At 44.2% G+C, this 27058-nt stretch overlaps 1 protein-coding gene across 1 annotated transcript; it reads left to right on the forward strand.

The window, feature by feature from the left end:
• The first annotated feature begins 3235 nt into the window (after positions 1–3235).
• On the forward strand, positions 3236–27058 carry RAB12 (RAB12, member RAS oncogene family). The gene is made up of 6 exons (XM_040632705.1): positions 3236–3737; positions 16912–16972; positions 22835–22973; positions 24035–24124; positions 24742–24846; positions 25828–27058. The coding sequence occupies exons 1-6, from the start codon at positions 3236–3238 to the stop codon at positions 25939–25941; spliced, it is 1011 nt and encodes a 336-aa protein (XP_040488639.1). The 3' UTR covers positions 25942–27058.

A 27058-nucleotide genomic window follows, 5' to 3' on the forward strand; every position in this document is an offset into this window, starting at 1 on the left:
GCTCCCTGCTCAGCAGGGGGCCTGCTTCTCCCTCTCCCTCTGCCGCTCACCCTGTTTGTGCTCTCTCCCTCTCTCTCTGATAAATAAATAAAACCTTAAAAAAAAAGAGTACAAACTTCCAGTTATAAAATAAATAAGTCATGGGAGGTAATGTACAGCATGGAGACTGTAGTTAACAATACTGTGGTGTATATTTGCAAGTTGCTAGAAGGGTAAAAAAAAGGTCTCATCACACACAAAAAAATTACAACTATGTGAGTTGATGGACGTTAACTAACCTTGTTGTGTTGATCATTTTACAATATATACAAATATTCAATCATTATGTTTCACACTTTGGACTAAAACAACGTTGTATGTCAGTTACATAGTAAAACTTGGGGGTTTGGGGTGGGGAGTGTGTCTTGGCAGGAACAAGACTGAGACTTGCTTGCCTCTCCATGAGTCCATGCCTTTGACCCAGGAGCCTCCTGTCCTCTGCCAGCACCCATGAAACTGTGTTGAGCTAACTTGTTAGCTTTCAAGTCATGTAACATCTCAGCCCCTGAGCAGTTTTCAATTTCTCAATGGTTTTCAATTTGTAATTTTCAAATTTTTCTTAAAAAGTGACCCCCAAATTGTCAAGCCCCACAAAACCTGGAGTTACCCTGAGTTTTTAGATGATGCTTTTTGATACCAGTCTCCATGCCCCATAGAATGTTACTTTGACTTCCAATTTGGAGAAATATATTGAATTTGGTATTCTTCTCTGGCTACTCCTACCTGTTGCCTTCCCTTCATAGCTAGTACACAGCCCAGTTCTGAATGGCAGGACCATGAAACAAAACACCTGTATGTTGTGATCAGTTGTCAGGCACACCACAGGTAATTTGTTACTGATAAAGTACATTCTTTAAAAAAGATAGGGCTGATTCAAGCTTACCTCTATAATGTCATATTTGCAAGCATGCCTTCCCTATATTTGTTAGGATTCTTTCAGCTCCATATATGAAAAAACCTACCACCAAAGACTTAAACTACAAGGGAATTTATTCTCTTGCATGGTGAGATGTCCCTAGGTGGGGTGGGGGTGGGACTATCTCCACGGTTGGTTAATTCAGCGCCTTCACAACCACATCTAAGTCCCAGGGTTTTTTCATCTGTCCATTCTGCCACCTACAACCTGTCAGCTAGCTGTCCTCAAGACAGCAAGATGGCAGAAACTCCTATAAGCACCACACCTTTCACACGAAAGGTCAGAGGCAGAAGAGGGACTATCTCTTCCTTGGGCCTTTTTTGGTTTTTGTTTTGTTTTGTTTTTGTTTTTGTTTCCCGCCCCCCCCCCCGGGTCTTTTTTGAAGAGCTACAAACCTTTTACCAGAAGCTCTGTCCTCCCAAAGATTTCCCTGCATTTCTCATTGACCAGACTTTAGTCGTATGCCTTTTCTGAGCCACTTACTGGCAAGGAGAATAGAATCTGAGGGATTGACTGAGACAAAACAACATTCTCCTCCCTGGTCCTGATGCTTGGGCAAGCTTTACCTGAAGCACAGGACTTCCCAGAGCAGTGTGAGTGTCTGGACAAAACTCAGAGTTCTGTTAGCAGAGAAGAATGATGCAATCTGATTCCCACCCTCATGATAATGAATGCTTTTTTGGTACAGACAGTACTCTTTGCAGGCTCAGATAAGCAGAAATTTCAGTTACCACAATTTGGTTAAATAACACCAATTCCCCAACAGTTCAAATTTCCCTTACCACAGTATATTAACTATGAGTAATTGCATAGAGCACAAACTTCACAGCTAGCTCTTCAGCCCACAGATCACTACAAAAATACCAGGTGTGCAGCATAATCAGTGACCAACATGTCTGTCATGGACACACTGGAGAAGAGGATGGACTCCCACCAAAGTTTGGTATGGACGTCCAGACGGATGAGACCATCCATATGCCAAGAGGGATGTGTTTCCTTCCTGACATTGCTAAATGGCAAGAGGGGTCACTACTCTCCTTCCTACAGCAGAGGAGAGAAATCCACAGTTGAGAGTGGTTCCTTGATTGTAAATGATGGAGCCGTGTTTAAAATTATAGAGATCCAATCATATTTTAAATATCGTAAGAACTAGCGAATAAAGAAAAACTATTGTGATTGCTTTTGGAAAGCTAAGGACTCTCCTACAGATGTAAACTTTCAATTAATTTGTGGGCAATACAAGTTTTTACAAATCAGGTTTGTAGGGTAACATCCACATGTACTATGCATTACCAAATCCAGTTCTAAATAAAGCTGAAATTCGGTGGGTTACGTGATCATTCTCAGCCAGTGTGCCAGCTCCTATCATATTTAGAACCCTGTGTTCTGAGGTGCTCAAATTCACGCTGAGGAATTTGCTAAACAAATCCCTGGCAAGGAATCACAGCAGTGATTTTCTGTATCCTTAAATCCTTTCAACTACAAGTGGCAAAACACCCCGCCCGAGTCCATAATTCCTAAACTTTTTGGAGTGTCAACCTTGGAGTTTCTTACTACTGTTTGAGGTTTAACTCGCTCCCCCAAAGGAGCATGCCATTTATTTATATTAAAAGTGAACCGGAAGAAAAACTGCTGAACTATGAACGAGGCAGCAATCAGGGCTAAAAATAACTAATTTCGTGTGCTTCCTATGGAAAAGACATGACATTTTCTTCCTATGAAAGACAGACGTGACAAGGAAAGACGAAGAAATCTACCTCCCACGGGGAGAGGGTCGGGCCTTGGCGTGATTGGGTCTGAACAGGAGACCCCAGTTGGCAGGGTGTGACTGAGAAGGCCTGGCTCGGGGACTTGCGAGCGTTCCAGCAACATTTTGAGTTTGCAACAGGGATTTGGGGAATGCTATCTTGAGAATGTAACAGGTTTGGGGGGAGAGATGGCTAATAAACTGCAGTGGTGTTTGGGGACTGTGCTTAGTGAAAGAAGGGAAAGGAGGAGTGAAAAAGGAAAAGGGCGGAGGACGAAGAAGGAGAAGTTACCAGAGCAGACAGAAAGAAAAGATGGGGAAGAGAGGGCAACGGAAACGGAGCAGCAGGGGTACGGGAGAGCAAGGACGCGGTGTAGGCAAAGAGAAGCGGGCTGTAGCAGACAAGAAGCGCTAGGCGCGCGGTCCTCCGGCCGGCAGGGGACACGCGAGTACCCCGCCGCCCGCCCCTCGCGGGTCCCACGGCCCCGCCCCGCCCGCCCCGCGCCTGCGCTTCCTGCCCCTCCTCGTCCGGGATGCTGCTGCCGCTGCTGCGGAGTAGCTGCTTCCCTTCCTCCTCTCCCGGCGGCGGCGGCGGCGGCGGCGGCGTGGGCGCGGGTGCGGGGAGCCGGCCGGAGGCGCAGCTGCAGCGCGGAGCCCACGGGCCGTCGGGGCCGCTCGAGCGGGCGGACGCCGAGCCCGGGGCCGACCCCCGGCGCGCGGCGGAGGCCGAGGGGGCGCCGGGGCCCGGGGCTCGGGGCCCGGGAGCGGGCGGCGGCGGGCGGTGGGCCGAGCGGGAGCCGTATGCGTGCATGGATCCGGGCGCCGCGCTGCAGAGGCGGGCCGGGGGCGGCGGCGGCCTGGGCGCGGGCTCCCCGGCGCTGTCGGGCGGCCAGGCGCGCCGGAGGAAGCAGCCCCCCAGGCCGGCCGACTTCAAGCTGCAGGTCATCATCATCGGCTCCCGCGGCGTGGGCAAGACCAGCCTGATGGAGCGCTTCACCGACGATACCTTCTGCGAGGCCTGCAAGTCCACCGTGGGTAAGGGCCCCGGGGCTGGGCCGGACCCCGGCTGGGCCCCTCCGCCGCCGGCGCTGCCCTCCCGCGGTGCCCAGCGCCCTACCGGCCTCGTTTCTCTTTGCGTCTGTGAGCCTTTCCCTCTCCAGCTGGGTGGCCTTGCGTTTGGTGGATGGGCCTGTCGGTGAAATTTAGGGGGAGGGGCGGCCCCAGTGGAAGTCCTTCGATCCTATTCCTAAAGCCAGACCGAGATTTTCGAGTAGTCTCAACGCAGACTTGGCCTTGGGGCCTCCCGGCAGTCCATCCTCCCCCGGCACAAACCCCTCCCGCCCCTCCCACGTCCCTGATCTGAGCTGGTTATTGAACCAGCGTCCCCTCTCGCACCCTCCAAGGGCCGGTCATGAGACCACGGTGATGCATTGGTCCCGTTCAGCATTCAGGGACACTGTGAGAATCTCTCCACGGAAACTCCTGGCCCTTCCATTACTCACCCAAGAAAAAACGTGATGCGAGGTGGGAAGCAGGCGGGCAGTGGAGTGGAGTGGAAGCCAAATGGCCAAAGTGGGTCATCTATAGCGAATTCCGGTGCTTAGCCTCGCCTTGTGAGAACCAGGGTTTATCTGCTAATTTTGAACTCACTTTTCTGATGCGCTGAAATAATGAAGTTTGAAATTCCCTGCGGAGGATCTATGGAGAATATTAAGACTAAAACTACACTAAATTTCTCGTAACTGTCAATACGGGTCAGAGGGACTTCAGCTGTACTTGTCCGTGACCTCAAATAACCCTGGGACTTGCTGAAATGGGGAGGAGTCTTCCAAAATCACCTGGGTGGGTGAAGTACAGCAGTGAAGTAAATACAGTGACTCTCCAGGTCAGAAGGTATTTTGTCCTCAGGATCTAAAATTGAAACTGCAGAGGGGAAGTTTTTTTAATGAAGTCCAATTTATGGGACTTGGAATCGAGGTATGTCGGGTCGGTGTGGGTAGTAGTTTTTTTCCTATGGAAAACCCATTAAAGCTGTCAAAGCTGGGGGAACCACCTAGATGAGGTAATTCTTCAGAGTAAAGGGCAGTCACCTTCAGTGATAGACAGTAAAGGATTTCCCCAAGGAGGTCCAAGAAACATTGAGTAGTATTTAAATTTGAAATACAGAATTAAAAGTATCTGCCCACGTACCTGTACGCATATTTAGAATTGTAACTAGTGGTAGCCAAAGCCGTACAATTTGGGGAAGGATGGTTTTTAAATGTAACAGAACAATACTATATTTTCAATGACTACTTGGAAAATTAAGCCCCGAAATTTCATACTGTCTTTTTTGTTTCGCCTTTGAGAAGTGTTTCCCTTGGTCCTTTTTTGGAATAGACTATTTGAGAAATACTTGTCCTCTGTGTACCCTTTGTTTTTAAAATGATGCCCTTGGGACCATGATATTAAAATTGAGTAGCATAACTTTACCTGTTTTAAATATCCAATCTTGGATCATATAGAAGCTAGGGAGTTACTGAATGATCAAATGAAGTTTACGTTGTTATTTTAGTACCTGATGTAAAGAGGTGAAAGCAATTTAGAAGTGTCAGTGTTTTATGGCTGCGCACTTCAAAATACATAAAAATGGAAAATATGGTTGTACTGTGTGATAAAGAGAAATCAGCCCAGGCACTGATAGGTGGATAAATGAGAGGTTGGGTGGGTAGAGGGCGGCGGGATAGGAGATGGGCAAAGATGTGCTTGCTTTAGCGTGGGAAAGAGCAGAGGTGAAGAAGGGTTTTCTGGGCAGGAGCTAAGAGGTCAGTCGTGCAGACCTCCCCTCCTTCAGAGCCAATTGCAGGTGTGGGTTTTCACTCGTACTTCTGACTGACCAGCTGTGCATCCGAGGTTCCCACAGGCATCTCCTTAGGTTTGATTAATTTGCTAGAGCAGCTTACAGAACTCAGAGAAACCGTCTCTTTACTGGATTACCAATTAATTATAAAAGGATGTAATTCAGGAAGGGGCCCAGTGTTTCCATGGTCTCTGAATATGACTACTCTCCCAAAATACCACGCGTTCACCAGCCCCCAAGCTCTGAACCTGTCCTTTTGTGTTTTATGGAGGTTTCCTTACATAGGCATGGTTAAATCATTAGCCATTTGTGATTGGGCTCAGTCTCCAGCCCCTTTGCCCTCTTTGGGACGGGGGACAAAAATTCAGACCCTCTAATTACTTAGTTGGTTCTTCTGTTGACCAGCCCCCATCTTTTGGTGACATGGGGGCATTCCAGCAGTCTCCTCATTAACATACCAAAAGACACCTTTCAAATTTGCTCCCTGGAAAATTCTAAGGGCTCTAGGAGCTCTGTGACTTGGAATGGGGACAAAGGCCAAATATGTATTTCTTAGTATAAATCACAATCTCACAGGCACATTCTGGGACAGACTCATTAGGAGACTTTGGGAATAAGGCTTCAAGACCTTGACTGCCATGCTAAGGAGCATAGACCTTATCCCATAGCAACTGGAGCTGGAAAGGCCTCTGAATATAGCATTGGCATGGAGACAGTGAAACTAATTTGGCAGGATTACATAGGATATTTATTTGGGAATGATGAAGAAACAGGAGGCAAGGAGACCAAGCAGTTTGGTTCTCTGTCCTCTTGGCAAACATAAATATATACACTTCACGTATCTCCCACGCTGCTACCACTGTGGGGCTCCTTGTGTGGCGGGGTTTTTGTCTTGCTCATTTTTGTCTCTTCCAAACATAGCCTATAGGACTTGGCTCAGTGTTTATTAATTGTGGGAAGTCCAGAGAAAGTTGACAACCTCTGGTCTAATCCAGAGTATGAAGACACTTCAAGAATGCTAACTAGCCCCCCTTCGACCTCTGCCTCTGAGCTGCTTTTTCCATTTAGCCGTCGGATCATTTACTGAGCACCTGCTGGGTGTGAGGTGCTATGCTGCCCACTGGAGATGCGGTGGTAAACAGGACATGGTCTCTGTGCAGAAGGGACTCAGAGCCTCTGGGGCACAGGATGACCCGTGTTGGTAAGAGCAGTGGTGGAGATGTGTGCGGAATATTTGAGAACACAGTGTAAGCCCCTCTAATTCGGGCAGTAGGAAGAGGGCTTATCTGGGAGGCTGCCTCCTAATTGGAATGCCGTAAAGATAAATTCATTCGCAAGTTCCTTGAGAAAAATGCTGTTTAAATGTAGTGTTGGGTGTGGTGCAGAATTGTGGTCGCCTCACCTGGGTGCCTACTGGCTGAGCAGTTAGCTCATGGCTGAGTGTCCTTCTGAGTACAGTTGGATCCACATGGACGTTCTCTTCCACAGTGGGCTTGTAGATGTGGCTGCTCATGTCAACAGAGTCTGGAAAAGACCCTGGGCCCCACAGCATGGCAGGGAAGAGTCTCTGAACGTGTGCCAACAGAGGTGGGTCACTAAAGTGACCACCTCATCTAAGTCAGAGGTGAGAAGAGTGGCTCCAGTAAGTGCCTTTTTACAGAGAAGCAGATTCACTTGAACTTTCTATGAAACATTGTAGTGGAAATCCCAAGGGATTTGAGATAAAGAACTTATTTTGTAAAATTATAAATGAGCAAAATGTTGATTTTTTTGTATTGTTTATCAGATCAGAAGTTGATTTGGTTTAAAACACACACAGAATTCACCAAGATATGAAAAGTTAAAAAGACTATTTAAAAAATTTTAAGTAAAAAAATTTTAAAGACTATTTACTAATTGACCTATTTAATGGAAACTGTCTAGGTGGAGTATTATTTTCAATGGAATTTTGTATCCACAGAATTGAATTAGCCTGATATAACTAGCATAATTTGACAGGTCCTTAAAAAAGTACAGGGCAGGCACGCCTGGCTGGCTCAGTTGGAAGTGTGTGACTCTTGCTCTCGGGGTCATAAGTTTGAGCCCCATGTTGGGTGTACAGATTACTTAAATAAACTTAAAAAAAAAAAGTACAGGAGCAGTTTTTTGAAGTTTAAGAAATGGAAACAAATTAGTTCTGTTGTAGAAGTTTACCTGATATATAAGAAGACAAACCAATAAACTTTTATATTTCTCAGCCTTTGTTTTATTTCTGTGTAACTGTTGGACGCTAGCTGTTAACTTTGTTTGAATTAAAATGGTCTTAGCAGGTAGCAACCACTTTCACCCCTGCACTGGCAGCATTGCATTCTAGAAAAAACACTGGAGTAAGAATGAGGAACCTGGGCTTTTGATTTAAGGCTCTGTAACTAACTAGCTTGTGACTTTGAATAAGTACTTTAGTTGTCTGTGCATACAAAATGTAACGTTCTACTCGCAGTAGCTACTATTTATTGAGCGCTTACTACGGGCCAGCAAAAGGGATACTGATCCTCAGCAATTCTGGATTTTATTCCCATTTTACAGATGAGGAAGCAAAGGTTCAGAGAGAGAAACAACTTACCCATTGTGGCACAGCTGGTCAGGGCCAGGGCTGCACATGAGTTCTTTCTGTTTGTTCCTTAGCTTACTCTGAGATTTAAAGTGACTTTGTGAAAATTCTGTGACTCAGAATCAAACGCCACAGAGTCCTTCAAGACTTAATGGAATCTGGTCCCCCTACAGGCCTGTGAAGATAGTGAGGTCGTTATCAATGGTATCCCCAAAATTGACCTTCTTTAACGATGCCGCTATCATCACTTGTCACTTGCCTTCGGGATTTTAAAATATGCTCTAAGAATTGGATTTCTTACCTAAATATTCAGTCATTCAAACATCTTCAGCCTTTTGCATATTTATTAAAATTTTCCAAAATTTTATATGTATGAATAGAGGAAAAGTAGGAGTAAGGCAGTCTAGATCAGAATTCTGATTTTCCTGGGCAGTAAGATTTCTCCCAGGGTGGTGGAAGTCAACCTGGGCTTGCTAGTTGTTTTATTTTGTGAACTAAAGACATTTTTGAAAATCTGCTATCACCAACTTTTCAAAAAAAGAAAGAAGGAAAAAGTGAAGTGGACAAAATAAAAAAATTAGGAGAGGCATACTATCAGAATTAGAAAGTTCTCTGAATTTAGTTCTGAGGACCTTACCGCTCTCCATTTTCCTCATTATGCATCAGTGCATTAGACTGCACAAGCTGGCCCCTGAGAGTAACTGGTCGTAGGTGATGGTCCTTCACTCAGAGTCCAGAGTTAAGGCAAAGGTGCACTGAGGATCCCTGCTCCATGGGCAGGAAGCTTAGTGTTACAGGTAGGGGACTGCATTGTAGCAGGAAACAGGTGAATGCTAATCCCCTGCAGAAATGGCTTTCTGTGGGTCTGGCTTTGAGTGTTAGGGGACATGCTGGATGAAATGCTGCCCACAAGGGTCTGGTCAGCTTTACCTGGAAGCAGTGGAACCACTGTCAGGGGCAGCTGACTGCTTCTGCTTGGTTCTGGAAAGAGTCAGACATTTTTGCCGGAAAACCCAGAATGAGCATCTAATACTGGATCAGAATTCTAAATTGTGTATTTTATTTTGCTTGTGTTTGCTCATATGCATCTTCCATGCCATGGCTGATCTGCCTAAGTGTTTTCACTTAAAAGAGAATTAGGGAGCGTAGTCCAGAATTCCCACCCCAAGAGCCCAGTACCGAGCCTTTTCAGTGCTGTCTCACTCCCCTGCCAACATGATGTAACACGATGACTCAGGGAGATGTGAGTGTGAAAGGAACAGATGCGGATGGTTAACATTTTGTTTTTATACCAGCAGATGCTATGCATTGTCATTAGCTTGATTTATTTAACGAACTTGGTGCGAACAGATAGGCTTGTGTGGAGTGCGTCCCTTCTTCTGGAATAGTTAGCTTTCAAAGAAAGTATGGAAATTTAATTGCCGTCTGGTTGTTTAAGTTGAATAAAAATCTATTTAAAGACCTGGCTTAAGTGCATTCAGCCTTTCTCTCCCTGTGCTGCATGGAAGAAGAAAGGTTTCATTATGCGTGATAGAGATCCAGATTCTTAGAGATTGCCTCTCTCCCTCCAGCCCCATGGAATCTGCCAGGAGCAATCTGCTAGCAGATCTTAGAACTGGCTTCAGAAGGCAGAGAGGCTCCTTTGAGAACTGCTAAGTCCAGATTATTCTCCGGCCTTGAGTGCCAGATACATTGTGCTAATTAAGCATTTGTTAGAATGTGTAAAGAAAATGAAGCTTTGTATAGTATAGTCAGTTCGCAGGTATTAGCCAAGAGGCTGTTTGTATTTATGTAAGACGCCATCCTGCTAGCCATTTTGTAGGGCACAAAGCTAGTGCCTCCTTACCTGGCTTGTCCTTTAAGGAAAGGCAAGGGAGGGAGTCAGGGGATAGCCACAATGAAATGTTAGAAAAGAGGTATAATGCTGTGTTGCTGGACTTGAACAGAGGAGGAAATCGATTATTCTCCTTTTGTCCTTTGATTGGACATCTTTGACATTTGGAAAACCAAAACTACAGATCTAGAACAGTGCCCTTGCTTGAATGTGATTATGTTTTTCAGAAAACTCCTTATCCTTTAAAACCAGAAAACACAACGCCAGCTTAACAGAACACTATATCCCATCGAAACCCCCCCCCCCAAATCTGACAGCCCCCACTGTTTGGTTTCTGGTGCTTATGTAATGCCTTCTTAGTTTACAAAACCAAACAATAGCCTGCAGCTCCACCTCGGGCAGGCTTCTGGTGGAAGTAGCTGATGAATCAAATTCTTCTAGTTTTCCCACCTTCATTTAGGATTCAGCAGCCCCTGAGCCTGAGCCGGGACCCAGGTAAAGGGACAGGCCTCTGCGAAAAGCTTTGCTATTCCCGTGCTTTCTCTCCCTCCCCAGGCCTGCTGCACCAGAATTCTCCTCAGGCCTGCAAGTCACCTACAGTCTTTCGCTTTTAATTTTCACTTCTAAAGAAATGCACTCCACCTTCTCCTTGGCCACTACTCCTTCTAGAGATGCGCCTCCGTCCCTTACCCCAATGGTGCGATAGGTGGAAGGAGTGAATTTGAGAGGTGGATGCAGGATCCCTCCCCCTGCCACGAGCTGTCAGTGCGTCTTTAAGTGAGCAGCTTAATTTCAGTTTCCTCATTCATGGAAAGAAGTAAGTAGGACTTAACGTGCTTTTCTTATCTCATGGTACAGGAGTGGGATGGAATATCTTGGGTACCTGGCCTAAAGAGGCAATTATAAACGTCAGTTATGTTCCCTTCTCCTAATTTATACCATAGATGCAAAAACTCTGAAACACTCCAAAAACGAGTCTTTATCCTTTGGAGATACATACTGAAAATTATAGGTGAATATGAAAATCAAAATGTAGGGGTGCCCGGTGGCTCACTCAGTTGAACATCCCACTGGTAGTTTCGGCTCGGGTCATGATCTCAGGGTCATGGGATCGAGCCCCACGTGGGGCTCCGTGCTTTGTATGGAGCCTGCTTAAGGTTCTCTCCCTCTCCCTCTGCCCCTGCCTGCCCCTTACGCATGCTGTCTCTCTAAAATAAATAAACAGATTAAAAAAAAAAAGTAAACAGATGACCAGGGTAAAGTGCAAAATACATTTGACAGTCTCTGCATTTTTATGGACCCAATCTGAGTAATAGTGAAGTTGATGTTTTTTGCATATGAAGAAAATATTACTGATCCACTGTTGACCACCTGTGGTTTTGGGTTTTTTCCCCAGATTTTTCTCCCCTCCCTCAATATTCTCTTCTTCTTATGACCAAAGGCAAGTTAACTCTGCCTTTTCGGAGAGGGGTCTGTCTGTAACCGGCGAGCAGAGGAAGGCTTGCTGGCGCAGGAACTATCTGTCCAAGGAGCCAGCGAGCCTCACTCTTAACTTTTTAAAAAATATTTCCCTAGCAGTGCCAAACTAATATATCTAAAGATATGTTTATACCTTCCAGCTGTCCCTGCCTTTTCTTATCATCAGAAGAGGCTGCACAGTGAGGTGGGAGGAGGGTAGCCTGGAGCCATCCACCAGGTTCAACTCTGTGCCCTAATACGTACCTGCTTGGTGACTCTGGGCAGCTACTAGCCCCTCTGACATCAGTGTTCTCATCTGTAGAATGTGGGTAATAATACCTACTTCATAAAATTGTTAAGAGGATACACTGCAGTGAATTAATGGACATAAAGCCCTTAGAATAGGACTGAAGCATAGTAAAGAGCATAAAAGAGTTCTTAATATTTTTATTAGGAAGGGAACAAGCCCCTTCCTGTGAAATTCTTTCCTGAGTGTATATACTTCATGAAAACGTAGCCGCCTGCCTGTTCTGACGGGCTCTGTGGGGCACACACGCTCGCTTCCCTCCCTGCCTCTCCTTTGAAGTCCATCACCTCAGATCCTCCCTGCCTCATGCAGTTCGTGGTACCCCTGAGTTTGTCCAGCCAAGGGCAAGGCTCCCTCTGTGCTGTGTGTGTCAGGGACGGGAAGACACCGGCTGGTCTTTATTTGCTGGAGCAGAGGCGTGTCGGGCATGGAATGAAAGAGGCAGGTCTTACTGATAGGATAGAGACTTCCTGTCCTCCGGCCTGATGAGCCTTTCTAATGTCATACCATCATTTTACTATTTTAATAATAGTATCTAGTGCTGAATATTTTACAGTCATAGCACTTGGTTTCTATCGCATTGAATCCTTTTCTGGACGTGGTGCCTTCCGGTGGGGACTTACGTTGTACTCTGCTCTGGTAGGTGGCATTTGGGCAGAAGACTGGCCCCACGTTTGGGTGGCTTTGGTTTCCGATGTTAAATTTACCTCTCTCTATGTGACTTTGAGTCCTTTCTTAATTTATTTTCTCACTCTCAACTCTGTGAAAACACCGGAAATCCTCTCCCTTAGTAGAAATATCATGTCCAAAATTGGATGACACTATATAAAATCTACATCCTTGGAAGAAAAGCCACTGTATAAACTTAAGATAGTTATTTTAAAGTGGCAGTAACAGCACAACCGCTGTTTGAATTGAGATAAATTTAATTTCAAAGTCTGTGAAATCTTTCAACCTCCTAAAAGTGTTAAGTAAAATAAAATCACATCTTGGGGGAAAGGGGGAGATGGGCAAAGAAGTAAAAGGGGAGAAGTCCATTCAGCTGTCATCGTAGGTGTGGATCATGGTGTTATTTTTGCTTTTATTTGTTTAGCTTTTTGCTGGAAAGGAATGTGAAGAAAGAAGCTTCTGTTTATTTTTGCCATTTTCATTTTTGTAGCTTCTTATGGCCCAGCAGAAAGAGCTATTGGTAATGTTCTAGAAATGTTTTGCCTTAAGGGGAACTTAGAAGTCTTATCAGCACTAAGTATGCCAGTTCTTTATGCTATTGCTAAGATTTATGAAAGACAAATACAAAGAAGGCCAAGTGCAAAGTTAAGCTTCCTTCTTTAACAGCTCAATTAGGGTGGTTCTGGGTCATTTACAGAACATTTCACACCTTGCCTTCTTTTCCATGCATATGACTTTTATTATAACAAGTTTTCATTGCGGGCAGTATTATAAATTTGAATCTAGATTCTGCCACTCAGCCAGCATGTGAGATGACCTTAAAGCAAATTACCTTGCCCTCTCTCCACACTGGTGTCTCCCTCTGTAAAATGAGAATAATAATGACCACTTCACTGGGCTGCTACAGGATCGCATGTCAGCACAGAGGGTTTGACATGTCTACTATCATTGTTACTAAAGAAAAGTAAGATCAAGAAGACATGGTACTCACATAGAACCATCTGTGCCCATTGGACAGGAATTATATAGCTCTGTGAATTGTGTCCTTTCTGATTAAAATATTTTTAGAAAGACTTTCGTAGCATTAGTAAGCTTAAAGAAAGGTAAGCTCCTGTTGCCAGAATAATTCACTTAGTGGACCACTTCCCAAATAAGTGACTGAATCGACTATTACCATAATAATCCCCTGGGATGAGTGCACCGACGGAGAGGGTATGAGCGTTATTAGGACTGCCCTATCCTTTAAGGGTTTACCATCAACAATTGGAATTGTAGGGGAAATGAAATACTCTGTTTCTAGGGTGACTGTACGTATGCTGGGCACCAGACACTCAGAACATCTGCCTTTCCTTTCGACTAAGGTGTTTTGTATGAGTTTCGTTGTCTTGTTTTGTTTTTACTAATCAGTCCCGAATTTCCTTAATTTTTCCAGCAAGAGTCTGCATTTCTCCTTTCATGTCCAGCACTTGATGGAGAAGAGGAGGTGGCTTTCATTGATTGGCTTTATCGAGTTGCTGTTGTGTGCCAGGCAGTGTACTAGGCTGCGGGGAGTCAGAGATGTCTGTGTCCTCAGGGAGGCACCACACAACAAAGAAGGAATGATGTGAGAAAGGATAGGAGAGAGTTCAGGTCCAAGAACAGAGTGCACAGATAGGACTGGGGGGCAGGCAGAAGGGTTCAGCTGGGGAATCACCTGGGATGTAAAAGGTTTCTGGACAGACAAGGAGGTTCTCTAAGAAGAGAGAAAGGCACTTCTTTGCCAACTGCATGGGCTGTTGATTTAGGTCAGTATGACTAAGCCCTTTGAGGGCAGGGACTATCTCCATCAACTGATGGTAGGGCTGACTGCTTCCCCTGGGTTTTCAACAAGGGCCGGAGATGGAAACGCCACTCTTTTTGCCCCTTACCCGTTCATAAACATTGGTCCCAGCAGCTCCTTCTCAGGGCCAGCTCTGTGCTGACTTTTCCTAAAATGAATCCACTGAATATTTGAGGCTATTGAGGACTTGTTACCTTCTATGAAGGATCAGTATAACTTTTATGACATGCAAATTCTTAAAATAGACAACATTGAGAGATTTTTTACTTCATGTAAGAAGGATTTTAGAAACATTTACTTTTGTATGCTTTGATACAAGCATGCGTCTCCAAGCCATAAGTTGGAGTAAGTTTCCAGTTGTTACAAGCTACTGAGTGGTGGTGAAATGTGGTAAAGGATATTGCATTCAAGAGAGTGGGCTATTTTAATGGGCTCTTTTCTTTTATAGGGTTTTAGATTTAGCCACTGGCTATTTTTCTGTTGTTGGTGAAGTTGTCATTAATCCTCACTGAAACTGGACAGTCTTCATCTTGGCTCTTCAGATTCTATACCTTTACACTGTCGCTTCATCTTTGTCTTGTTTTCCTATTAACGTTACCACTTACTTGCTGATTTTGAACACTAACACCCTTAGCTTTTACTTTTATTCATTAGACCTTGTGGTTATAAAGAACTGTTTGTAAAAGTTGCATAAGTTGTTCAAGTAGGTTGAAAAAAGAGGGTCTGGCATATTCAGGCTCAGAGTCATTCTTGAGAGAAAACAGCCTAATCAAAACAAAAATTACTGGCACTGGCTGTTTCAAGGGATTCTTTTAGTTGACCTGAAGCAGAGCTCACAAAAGAGGTATCATCTGCCAGTTCTTTTAATAAAGTAGCAGCCGTTGTGACAAGTTTTACAAAAGTTACAGCCCCCTTAGCCAAAACTTAAACAAAACAAAACAAAAACAAAACCTCAAAGTAACTGGAAACAAAATAAAATAGAATAGTGGTCATGACAAAAATATGAATTTGATTTGTAGTTTGCCATCACAGAGCAACATGGTGAGGCCCTAACTGTAGCCTAGTATCAGGAGGACGGGTGTTTCATCTTTGAGCTGTGGCTGTTTAAGATCAGAACATAACAAGGATCTCCAGGCTGTTCTGTGTGCCTTGTAGAAAATAGCACTTTAAGTTGTGTTCTTCCCTATGGTTGAGTCATTCAGGAACTCTGAGGATATTGGTAGTCTGCAAACATGCTTCCTGTTTCAGGGCTGGTTTAGAGTGTCATTTGAGTTTGAAGAGCAAATCGGTTCCAGAACTGAAAGTGAAATGGAATTAAGCAGCTTTCGCTTCGCGGCATTTGAAATTATGACTGGTGTAAGAGATCAAGAATTAAAACTTGGAGTATTCTCTAGCTTTGTTCTCTTGGGACAGTTTATGTTCCTGCAACTTCTCTTTATTGTACAAACCAAGAGCTGGTCCCCCCCGCCCCGGGGTTGTAAACATGTCTTTCTGTATTGCATTGGTGTCTGCAGCGTGTTACTAATTATAAAAGTCGGTCACATGCCTTTCGCTTCACCTCAAGAACATCATCTGACTTTGCAGTGCTGCATCAGATCCCTGAGATGGAGAGCCTGGGAGGGGGTCTGCACCCATGGTGCAGCCGCAGAGCACTCACTGGCAGACGTAGGGCAACCCCGGATCCTAAGAAGCAGGCAGGAAATGGTTCCCGAAGGGAGTGTTTCTAAATCAAATTCAGTCAGCATCCCTTTCGTTTGTTCTTCTTGGTTGCGAAAATGTTATAAAAAACATTGTTTTGAAATCTACACGTTTTCTATAACTGAGACCCGTATAAGGTAACATACACAAATGAAAATTTGGTTTAAAAAATTATCTGAAGCTTGAAGGGCTTATTTAGAAAAGGGCAGTGACTGATATACGATGGTTTGCTCAGTATTAAAATGAATAAAAACTAAAATTGGGTATGTTAGCCTGTATAAGTAAGTTTTTTAAAAAAAAATTCCTGTTGCATGCTATTGACAATGTGATAAAGAAGTCATGTTTATATAGGGGTGCCTGGGTGGCTCAGTCATTAAGCATCTGCCTTTGGCTCAGGTCATGATCCCAGGGTCCTGGGATCCAGCCCCGCTCAGCAGGGAGCCTGCTTCTCCCTCTCCCACTCCCCCTGCTTGTGTTCTCTCTCTTGCTGTCTCTCTCTCTCTGCCAAATAAATAAAATCTTAAAAGAAAAAAAGAAATCATGTTTATATATTAACTAAACTTTTTGTGAATGCTACAGAACTTAATACAAATAATTTCTAAATTCAGACTAAGGCTGTTTGAAATCAAGATTGTTTCCAGAATTTCCTATAAGAATTTTCCCCAATATATCATTCTTTTAAAGCCATTCAATTGTTAATGTAATTACCAAATGCGATTTTTAAAATGGCTTTTATGTTAAACTTGTGGAAGTAATAAATCATATTACATTTAGCAAATGCTATGTAGGTAGTTCGGGGTAAAACATCACATGGGTTGACTTCGTACAGTTCTGTGAAGTGCAGACTGCGTCTCAGGCATTGGTGGACTTCTTCCTTTTGGGATTAGTGACATCAGGTTTTTTTTTCTGATGATACAAAATGTACAAGTAGGATTATTTTTTATGGCAAATTGCATCTTTATTTTTTTCTTCACTTTCATTTGTTTTATTTGCAGGTGTTGACTTTAAAATCAAAACTGTAGAGCTAAGAGGAAAGAAAATCAGATTACAGATCTGGTAAGTGGGGGATCTGCCCCCAGTAACTTCCATGTGTGTTCACAGTCTGCACGCCTGTCTAATAAAATTAACTGTCCAAGCTGGCTTGCCTCTCCTACTTTTCCTCTCCTTTGCTCATCTTTAAATAAAATGAACAGTGAGAACATTTAGAAAAGTCTACTTATTTCATCCTTCACTTGCACATGGGGAGCGGTGAAAGAAGAGCGTTACCTTAAAGGCCTAATTTGGAGCCTTGATGCCTCTTTTCCAATCATTTGACATAATAGCCAAATTGTCATCACTAAGATGATTGCTCAGATGCTGGTCTTCACGTTTTTAGAGTGATTTTGTTTGATAGTAACGCAAAGAAAGTGCAGCACGTTGCCGACCAGATCTGCGCAGTTCCGAGGCAGATCACCCTAGAGGGTTCGGGGCCGCCCCGGGCGGCGCAGGGTGAGCACCGCTGCGGGCCGCGCATGCTCCCGCCGGCCGCGTGCCTCGGGCCGCGTCCCGTGAGCCCCAGCCGTGCCAGCCGGGAAGGAATCCAGAGCCGCTCTGAAGGGAAGCCCTGCTCACATCGTCCCGAGGAGCTTTCCGCGGCTCCCAGCGGCCCGCAGGCGGGGTGCGGAGCCCATCTGGCGGTGCGTGGCTCGGCCCCGGGGCGCGGAGAACGCCCTCGTGTGGGGAGCAGCGCAGCTGCCGTGTACTCAGCCTACTAACTCCTCTGCAGGTCCACCTCAGCTCAGTGTCTGTCCGCCATGTGTGTGTGTGCTTTCATCCGCGTTACTCGCTGCCTCCTCTGTGGCATCATCGGTCACCTAGTGCTTGAATGTTAGTGCCATGCCTTCATTCTCCGCCGGGCCCCGTGTGGGCGCGGCCGCAGCGAGCCGGCCCTGCCGCCTGCCGGACGCGTCTGAGGTAATGTCTGCGTGTGGCCGCGCCGCTAACCCACGTGGGGGCCGGGTGGGGGCTGGGCGCTGGGGCTTTCGGTTGATGATGAAACGTGAACAGTGTTGCCTAAACACTTAATGCCCAAAAAAGGGTATTGTTTTATTAGCCCTTGTTGGGACAGTCGTTGCTGCCCGTGTTTTGCACTCTGGGAGGGACGGCAGAGTGTGTGGCGTGAGCCGTTGCTTCCGACCGGAAGCTGTCTGAGGTGCGGGCCGTCTGTGACGGGATCCCCGGGGTGGTTCTCCACCCAGCGCCCGGGGGTGAGCGCCTTATTGAGGGGCCGACTGAACGGAGGGTGACAGAGCTGGTGTCAGGCCGTCTGGGGCGCTTGCTTAGTGGGCGACAGCGGTGTCTAGGTGGTGACCTCCTAGCCCGGCGAAGCGGACAGACCTGAATGGCCGTGTGCAGCCGTCAGCGTTCACCTCGGGCAGTGTCATCTGACCCGTGAAAAGCACGTCCTCGCCGCCCGGAGGCTGGCTGTGCCGGTGACGCTGGAGGCTTCCGGAACCTCCGGCCGGCGCCTTGGACTCTGTGTGCCGGGGCCTCACTGTGAGTGCAGTTCCAGCGGGTGCGCGGGACGCTCGGCTGTGAGCGCCTCCCCGTAACCCCTGTGCTCCTCCTTGACGCCGCCCGAGACTGCAGCGGAGGAAGGACGTTTAGGGACTGTTGAAAGGTCGATGACACGTGTGCCACCAGGAGCACCCCGCTGATTCAGTGAGGAGGAGATCTGCAGTTTCCCCCGAGGGGTTTCCACAGACAGTAACACACCCACGAATGCCCGCCGCTTGGTAATCAGCACTCTCAGGTTGTCGCCGTTGAAGTGTCTTGTGTGGAAGAGTAAGCACGGCCTTCATTGCCGTTGCGGAGATCGAAAGGAGGTCTTGGAGTCGAGGCTCACTCCTGAAGTACGCACGGCTCACGCCAGCCGCGCTCGTGCCGTTGCTGGCACGTCTGCTTTGTCGCGAGCATGCTGTCACCACTTCGCTGGCACGGTCGAGGGCCCAGGGAGAGCCAGTGTGGCAGAGGGCTCTTCAAAGAGCCCCAGTAGCCTTGCTCTGCTAATAATAGCTGTGCTCCGATTTTCTCGAATGTTAGTCCACGGGCATTCCTAGTTGGTGTTCACAGAGATCTGAATAGAAGAAATGCGTTTTCTTCTTTCTTGATGATTTCTGGATAGAGCCCGTCTGAGGAAATATTAACTGAAGGTTCCTACAAGTTTAAGGTACCAGAAGTTCCAGGTGGCGTTGGCCCACTTTTATGCTACATTTTATATCACTGCTGCATTTTTCAGTCCCTTGATTATCTGTGATCAGAAGAAAGGACCATTTTCTCATCTCTGTACTTAAAAGCGTTTCTTCATGTATGGGTGTAAGACCTTTATGTAAGTGTAGCTAAAATAAAGTGTGTCCGCTAGAATACAGCTTCATGAACTGACATTCAGATGATGTCCGGAAGATTAAGCACAGGGAATTAGCATGCGTCATATAAGGGCCCCTTCGTCCCATCCACCATGCCAGTCTTCCCTGTGGGGGGATTTGGTTTTAGCCAGCATTCTTACGTCGTCATCGGGCCCATTTTTCATTCTCTGCTTGGAACAGTGGGACATTTCATATACAGAAATTGGCTCCTGCCCTGCAAATTAATAATTATATCTTTTAAGTGGATATATTAAATACAAGTAAGAATCTTTGAATTTTCAAAGCATAATCTTATTATGAAACTGGGGAAACAGAATTGCAGGAATTTTTCAATTTGCACCAAAAAGCAGAGAGAGAAATAATCACCTCATATTCCAGCTGCAGCAAATGACAATTTAGCTGACATTAGTACACCGCAAATCTCGAGAAATCAGCTCTTCATCACGACAGTGAAAACTCGGGTTTATGGAGATAAAGAGAGGAAATATTAGAATCCTGCATCTTCACAGAAAGATAGAAGCATGATCAGTGCGTTGGTGTCTTCTTAGCAGCTGATTTTTGAGAAGTAGGAACTTGGGTGGGACTTTTATGGTACTGGTGCATAGGAGATCTGTAAGAAATACTCACGGAACTGTGTCTGCATTTCATTTCCCTGTTCTTTGACCGCCTGTGGTAGCAGATAATTTAGTTGGGGGAAATAAGTCAAGCAAAGGAGCTTCAGAGGAATAGAAAACAAATTTGCACAACCCACATATTTTGGAAATAGAGAATAGTCTCTCAAAGGAAGATGCTTTTCTACCTCAAGCATTCAGAGCCAGACACAAAAAGATGGAATTTAAGGAATGACCTTAAATGGGAGTGGCAAGTTGATTAATGTTTCTTCATTGGGGTTTTTGTAAACTGAACTTACTGGCTCGTTTATTTGTGTTAGAATGATCACCTCAGATTTTGCATTTTGAAGTCTGTCCTCTTCTCTGTGTCTGAATGAAAGCCAACAGGGACAGCTAATTTCTTAGTGTTTCTAAGATTCCTGACTGTGCCACTCAGGCAATAGGTGTTTTTAACTTATGAGAAATGCCCTTTATTCTCCCTATTCTTCAACCGTTGGCTTTTTTATTATTTATTTTTTTATTCTAGAAATCCATACAACATTGTGCCTATACATAACAATATTTTACACCCAAAATTCTGTTAAAAGAGAGTAGGTTTCTTGTCAGGTCATCTTACCACAAAAAATAAAAGCATTTAAAATTAGGGGTGCCTGCGTGGCTCAGTTGGTTAAGCAGCTGCCTTGGGCTCCAGTCCCGCATCAGGCTCCCTGCCCAGTGGGGAGCCTGCTTCTCCCTCTCCTTCTGCCCACCATTCTGCCTACTTCTGCTCTCTCTCTCTGTGTCAAATAAATAAATAAAAATCTTTTAATTAATTAATTTAAAAAACTATTACCTCTAATTTCACTGTTTTTGAGTACCCAGTGTCTAGATTCTAATTCGTTGTGCGCAGAAATTAATGTCAGTTGAGTTACACTAAATAGCCAGATTAAAGTGCTTTGAATAAAGGCTTATTCTATTAAATTGTTAAAGTATTGTACTAACCAAAGATTTCAAAGTAGAAAAGATGTAGTTTTTTTGACTTTTTAAAGAAATGGGGTATTGTTTTTTAACAGTATCCCAACAGCACAGCATATTTTTTAAAACATTAAAAATAGTTGATCAGATCCTAATTTGATCAAGCCATAACTTGTGATAGACTGGGAAACCATGCTCTGAAAGATTTAACTGTTGGTTCAAAAGTATTAATTACGGGGGTGCCTGGGTGGCTCAGTCAGTTAAGCGCCTGGCTCTTGATTTCGGCTCAGGTCATGATCTCAGGGTTGTGAGATCGAGCCCCATGTTGGGCTCTGCGCTGCACACGGAGCCTGCTTGAGATTCTCTGTCTCCCTCTCCTTCAGTGCCCCCCCAAAAGTATTATACCCCTGTGTGCCTAGGATTCCAGAAATAATTTTATTCATTGATTCCTTGTGTGAATGGTATCTGATTCTGTTCTTTCTCACTAACCTTGAAGGTGCCATGCCCGTTAGTGTGGTCCTTAAGGTTTTTTAGGAATCTTGAAGAATTCAGTCCCCATCTATCCTATTCAATTTTCCAGTTTTTTGGCATTTCTAGATAAAAAAATAAAGTTCGTTGGAGTGGCATCCACTCCCACGTTTTAAGCATGTAAACTTTTGTTCAGCACATGCTTATTGACAGCCTGCTACGGGCCAGGCACCCTGCTGGACCCTGATGCACAGAAACAGACCAGCCTCGGCCCTCTTGGCCTTCCAGTCTGTGAAAATGAATTTGCCTACAAGCTTTTTTGTTTATTTGGCATAAGAACGCCATCACTAACGTGAACTAATTTGGTGGCAAGACCAGTCTGAGTGAAGCCATAAATTACAACACCATTGCTGAAGGGAAGGGTATTTTAGGGATACAGCCCCACGAAGCGCACCTCTAGGGAAGTAGTCTTGGATCAGATGCATTTGGGAAAAGTGGCACGTTCTCTCCACCTCTCAGAAACCCACATGCTATCATTTTGGGAGGCCTTGAATGGCCTTGCAGTGAATAACCCTATTTTCACTGCATTGCCCCCTGGCAATGTTACTGCAGGACCCACCTGTCTCACATGGCCCCTGGCAGTATGCTGTGAGTTCGGGTTCTTTGGGAAGAACTAAATTACAGATTATCTTTAGAGAAATTTGTCTTCAGATCAGAAGCCCTGTTCTCTTGAGCTCATTCATAAACACATGATGGTTTTCAGCAGTTTCTTGGCTTATTAGATGGAGAAAATAATGTCTTAGCCAGCTGCTCTACACTATTAGTAAGCTTACATCATTCTTCATGTTGAAATGATCAACTTCAGCCTGGAGAATAATTACAACTTTTGGTTTTTAAAGTAGCAGTCAGACAGTAATGAACTTTACCGTATTTGAAAACTTATTTGGTCTCTTCTCCCTGCCCCGTTTGACCCCTTTTCTATTTTAGAAGGATTAAGAAAATAACAAGACTGATCTTATAGTACTTTTCCTTAGCAAGCAACTCTTGGTCCTCTTCTCAACAAAATCAGATCTAACCATTGATGTCGGTTAAAAGCGAGTTTGTAGGGGGCTCCTGGCTGGCTCCATAGAACATGTGACTCTTGATCTCGGAGTTGTGAGTTCGAGCTCCACATGGAGCACAGAGATTACTTTTAAAAAAAGAGAGTTTGTATAGTGTGTTGCACTTTCCATCATTTTACACATTGTTATTTTCAAAATCTTGGTTTGAGAGAAATTGGGACTGTTTTTGTCTGAACGTAACTAACTCGGAAAAACTACCTCTCACTGCCCCCTCGCCCCGCACTAATACTGACGCGTGTGCATGAATGGAACTAGAAGCAGCCTGCAGGGGGTGAGAGGGGCCTCCACTCTTCGCTTTGGGAGGTGGAGTTTCTCCCTCTGGTTATTGTTTGGGAGCTGACTGTTGCTGCTGTTTTATAGGGACACAGCAGGTCAGGAGAGATTCAACAGCATTACCTCAGCTTATTACAGAAGTGCCAAGGGGATCATACTAGTATATGATATCACTAAGAAGGAGACTTTCGATGATTTGCCAAAATGGATGAAGATGATTGATAAGGTAGGAGTTGCATTTTCCTATGAGAACCTATTTTAATCCTATAGACCGAAAAGCCATGACCTCAAGTCTCAGGGCCCCGTGAGGTACTCAGTTTGTGGATATGCTGAGGTCTTGAGATCTAACACTCTCCCCTCTTTTATACTTCTGCTTTTTACCTTTTTGTGAGTAAGTGCTCTCGTTTCTCGAGTACTTCCCATGCTTGCTCCGTGCCAGCCTCATCAGGCCTGAACTGCTCTGCCCCCACATGCAACACTGAGAAGGAGACCGAGACCCTTGAGTCACTTGGCCAAGTCACACCATTCAGTGCCTTTCACTGCAGCCTGTCTCAAGTTGTTGTTTAGAATACACAAAATTAAATGGGTTATTCAAGAGAGTTTAGTCTTTTTGAAGAGAGATCCTACTGTGGCTGTATTTTTTTTAAAACTTAGAAATGTAGCTTAACTTTTTTCCTGATTATAAGATTAATGATATCTTGTCATGATAGAAAATTTGGAAAATCAAGTACAAAAATAAATTTAAAAATGTATACTGTTGCCATTTTGAAAAACCAGATTCAATCCACAGTCCATGTAGTTGTAGAGCGTGCTTACTTCACTGAATGTTCTATCATGCCTGCCTTCCTGTATCATACGAGTGTTCTTCCAAAGCATGGGTTGTGTGGGGTTTTTTTTTAGTGGCTGCATTGTTTTTATGTACCTTAACTTACTTGGTTCTCCATCTATTTTTTTGGACTTTCTTCGGTTGATGACCATTTTAAGTATAGGGCTTTGCCTGTATTGTAAATCATTTGCTTAGCATAGATTCTTAGAAATTATTGGTCGAAGACTCAAAATGTTGTGGTTCATAATGCCTGTGACCGCATCGCTCTCGAAAGCCCTGAGCCCCCGTGAGGACTGTCTCAGACCCCACCTGCGTCAGTCCGCCTGGGACAGGGCCAGTGCTCAGAGATGTGGGGAGCGGATGACCCCATGAGGATCGCAGAGCAGCAGAGTGGTTTACATTTCCTGACAGGATATGACAGTGCCCACCTTTGAAATGCAGCTTCTTTTAAAATTCCACAGTATGCTTCAGAAGATGCAGAACTTCTCTTAGTTGGAAATAAGTTGGACTGTGAAACTGACCGAGAAATCACCAGGCAGCAAGGTGAAAAGGTGAGAGAAATGGGGAGTAGAAGGGACGTCACTGTCCACATGCTGTGCAGTCAGCCGTTGGTAGACTTTTTAAATTTTTTTTTAATTATGAAATAATTATACAGTCACATCCTCATTTGTTTGGATTTAAAGGAGCAGGAAGTTTTAAAAATCATTTCGAAATGGAGGGGAGAGCGTCAATATATACTGCATTATTCTCTAACCTGACATTTTCTACAGAGAAACGTTTTGTTAAGCTGTAAAATTGCTTTCATGATTTCATGATTTGCTCCCGGCTATTGTAACCTTCTGTGGAGAATAGTGATATTCACGTTGTAAATGTCAGATGCATTACAGTTTTGGGAACTTGACTTGAACATCCCATCACCTCAGGGATTTTGTTTTGTGTTGTTACTTACTCACCATGTCGGGGTTTGCTCCACATGCCTACTTACCACGTAGGGGTTTGCTGCACACACGAACTCTGTGTTTGAGCCTAAACCGGGCTTCGCAAACCTGGCCCCCACCCCTCCCTTCAAGTAGGAGCCCAAGCTCTGGGATTGCCCCAGTCACAGGCCCTCGGGCCACCTGCTCCACCGCCTGGCACCCACACAGAAAACATGAATCTGTGTTCTTAGTTCGCACAGCAGATAACCGGGATGAGGTTCTGCGAAGCAAGTGCCAAGGACAACTTCAACGTGGACGAGATCTTTCTGAAGCTTGTTGATGACATTCTGAAAAAGGTAAAATAATGATATCAGGCAAATATCTCATGTGAAACCCATCGCTCCCTTTATGATGTTTCAGTGGAGAATGTTTTGCTCAGGAAGGGAAGCAGGGCACATACTCAGAGGTGAAGAACCAGGTGAGGTGGTCACCTTGGCTGGAGGCCTCCAGCCGTGGCGGCCACTGTGTCCACCCGGGGCCTCTCCGTGTCCGGTGTTGGTGTCCGGTATATGTGCTGAGTCCTAAAGATGGTTTAGTGAAGTGACTGGAGCAGGTATAACAATGTGTTTATTTGACATTTGCTTTTGTTCTTTTCCCATTTTCCCACAAGAATTAAGATACAGGTGGTGGGGACCTCGTGGAGAGGGCAGGTCCCTGGGCCCTGCCTCGCCCTCGGTGCTGTGCTCCCCAGCGGGGCCTGGTTCCCTTCCCCAGGCCTTTCTGTGATACTAAGTTGCAGGAAAATTGCTGACAGCTTAGTTGAACAGTTTCTTCAAGCATCTATAGGCCTAAATTCAGAGATATTTTTAATAAGAACTTTCCTTAAGTTTATGTTATTACTACATATAATCTGCTAATTCAAACATAATTCAGAAGCTTCTAATAAAATGATTGTTTATATAATTGCTAAGAGAAGTTATTTCTTCCCTTAGTGATGATATTACCCCTGAGAATGCAGAACCATTTGTTTCCCCTGTATTAATGCATTAAATTTCCATTATTACTAGGTTCTGTGAAAATACATGTTTATGAGATAGATCCATCTGGTTTCTTTTACCATAGGGTATGTTGCAGACTGGCCGGTGTTTGTGTGTGACAGAGAATAGCCTGAATCTGGTTTTCATTGTTTGGCTTAATATTTGAACATCTAATTAAACGTTGATGATTGGAAATTTTAATGTAAAAATACTTTGCTCATATAATTGTGTAATCTGCAGAGCTCTTCAATATACAATTGCATGGTTAAATGTATTTGTCTTTTATTCTTTATCCTTAAGATGCCTCTGGATATTTTAAGGAATGAGTTGTCCAATAGCATCCTCTCGTTACAACCAGAACCTGAGATCCCACCAGAACTGCCTCCACCAAGACCACACGTTCGATGCTGTTGATTTGCTACTTTGGAGACAAAGTGGAAATGATTCCTGGAAAGGGGAAAATGTTCTATTCTGCACTACAATCATTTTGACAATTTCCTTTCGCACTTTGTAATCCAAGTCAGAGCTATACACTAACTTGTAAATATGCAAATATGCAATCCTGGGTAAGTTTTGGTTATAAATTACATATTTCCCTCCAAATTACTATATTTCATTCATTATCCCAGCATCTGGTGTACATACACTGGGAAACATAGTACTTCTAATATGAAGAATGGGAGAAATGAAAGGTTTAATGTTTCTTGAAATAAATAATATAATTGTCCTCGTTAATTATATTATGAGGACAGAAGATATTCTGATAAGAAGAAAGAAAGTGGTGCTTTGCTTACTGTTTTAAAGAAAATTTGTAAAACTAAAGACTTTTTGGGAAAAAAATAAAGCTATCATAAGTGCTTTTTCTTTATTTACAAGACATTTCCCCCAGCTGTAGCATCTCTGAAATATGGGAGTATTTCTGCCACAAAGCAAAGCTCCGTTCATAGCCGTCTCTGAAGGGTATTTATTAATGTTATGTCATGGTAGAGTACTACTAGTTAGAGAATAGGGGTTTGACTTGGTCCTGAGGCCGCAGAATCTCTCTCATGGTTTCCTAATGGACATACCCTGTGCTTTTAAGAACTACAAAGATTCAATAAAGAAAGAAGTGTTTTTGAAACTATAGAAGATTTTAAAACAACGCTGCTGTCCTAAACAAATCCTGTTTAAAGGAATTTTAAAGAGATACATTTTACTATATCAAAGAACATACATGTATTTACCTAAACATTCTATACCTTTGTAATGATAAAACTTCTCCCCTTTATGGTGAAGCTTATTCCTATTAAGCCTAGACTGTGTTCTTTTTTTTTTTTTTTTTTTTTTTTTTTTTTTTTTTGGTCTGATAATGAATTTGTGAACTCTATCTTTGGTATATCTTTTATTAAACTGCACTGTTTTGTTTAGTCAAGGTAAATAAGTAATTATGTATTTGAATAACTTGGCGTGTCTTGAGTGTTGTGATATGAAAAGCATTGTGGTCTTTCTACACTAATGAAGTGCAAATAAAATTTTGTATTTATGAATGACA

The sequence above is a fragment of the Ursus maritimus genome, unplaced genomic scaffold, assembly GCF_017311325.1.
Source record: "Ursus maritimus isolate PB19 unplaced genomic scaffold, ASM1731132v1 scaffold_18, whole genome shotgun sequence".
Classification (NCBI taxonomy): Eukaryota; Metazoa; Chordata; class Mammalia; order Carnivora; family Ursidae; genus Ursus; species Ursus maritimus.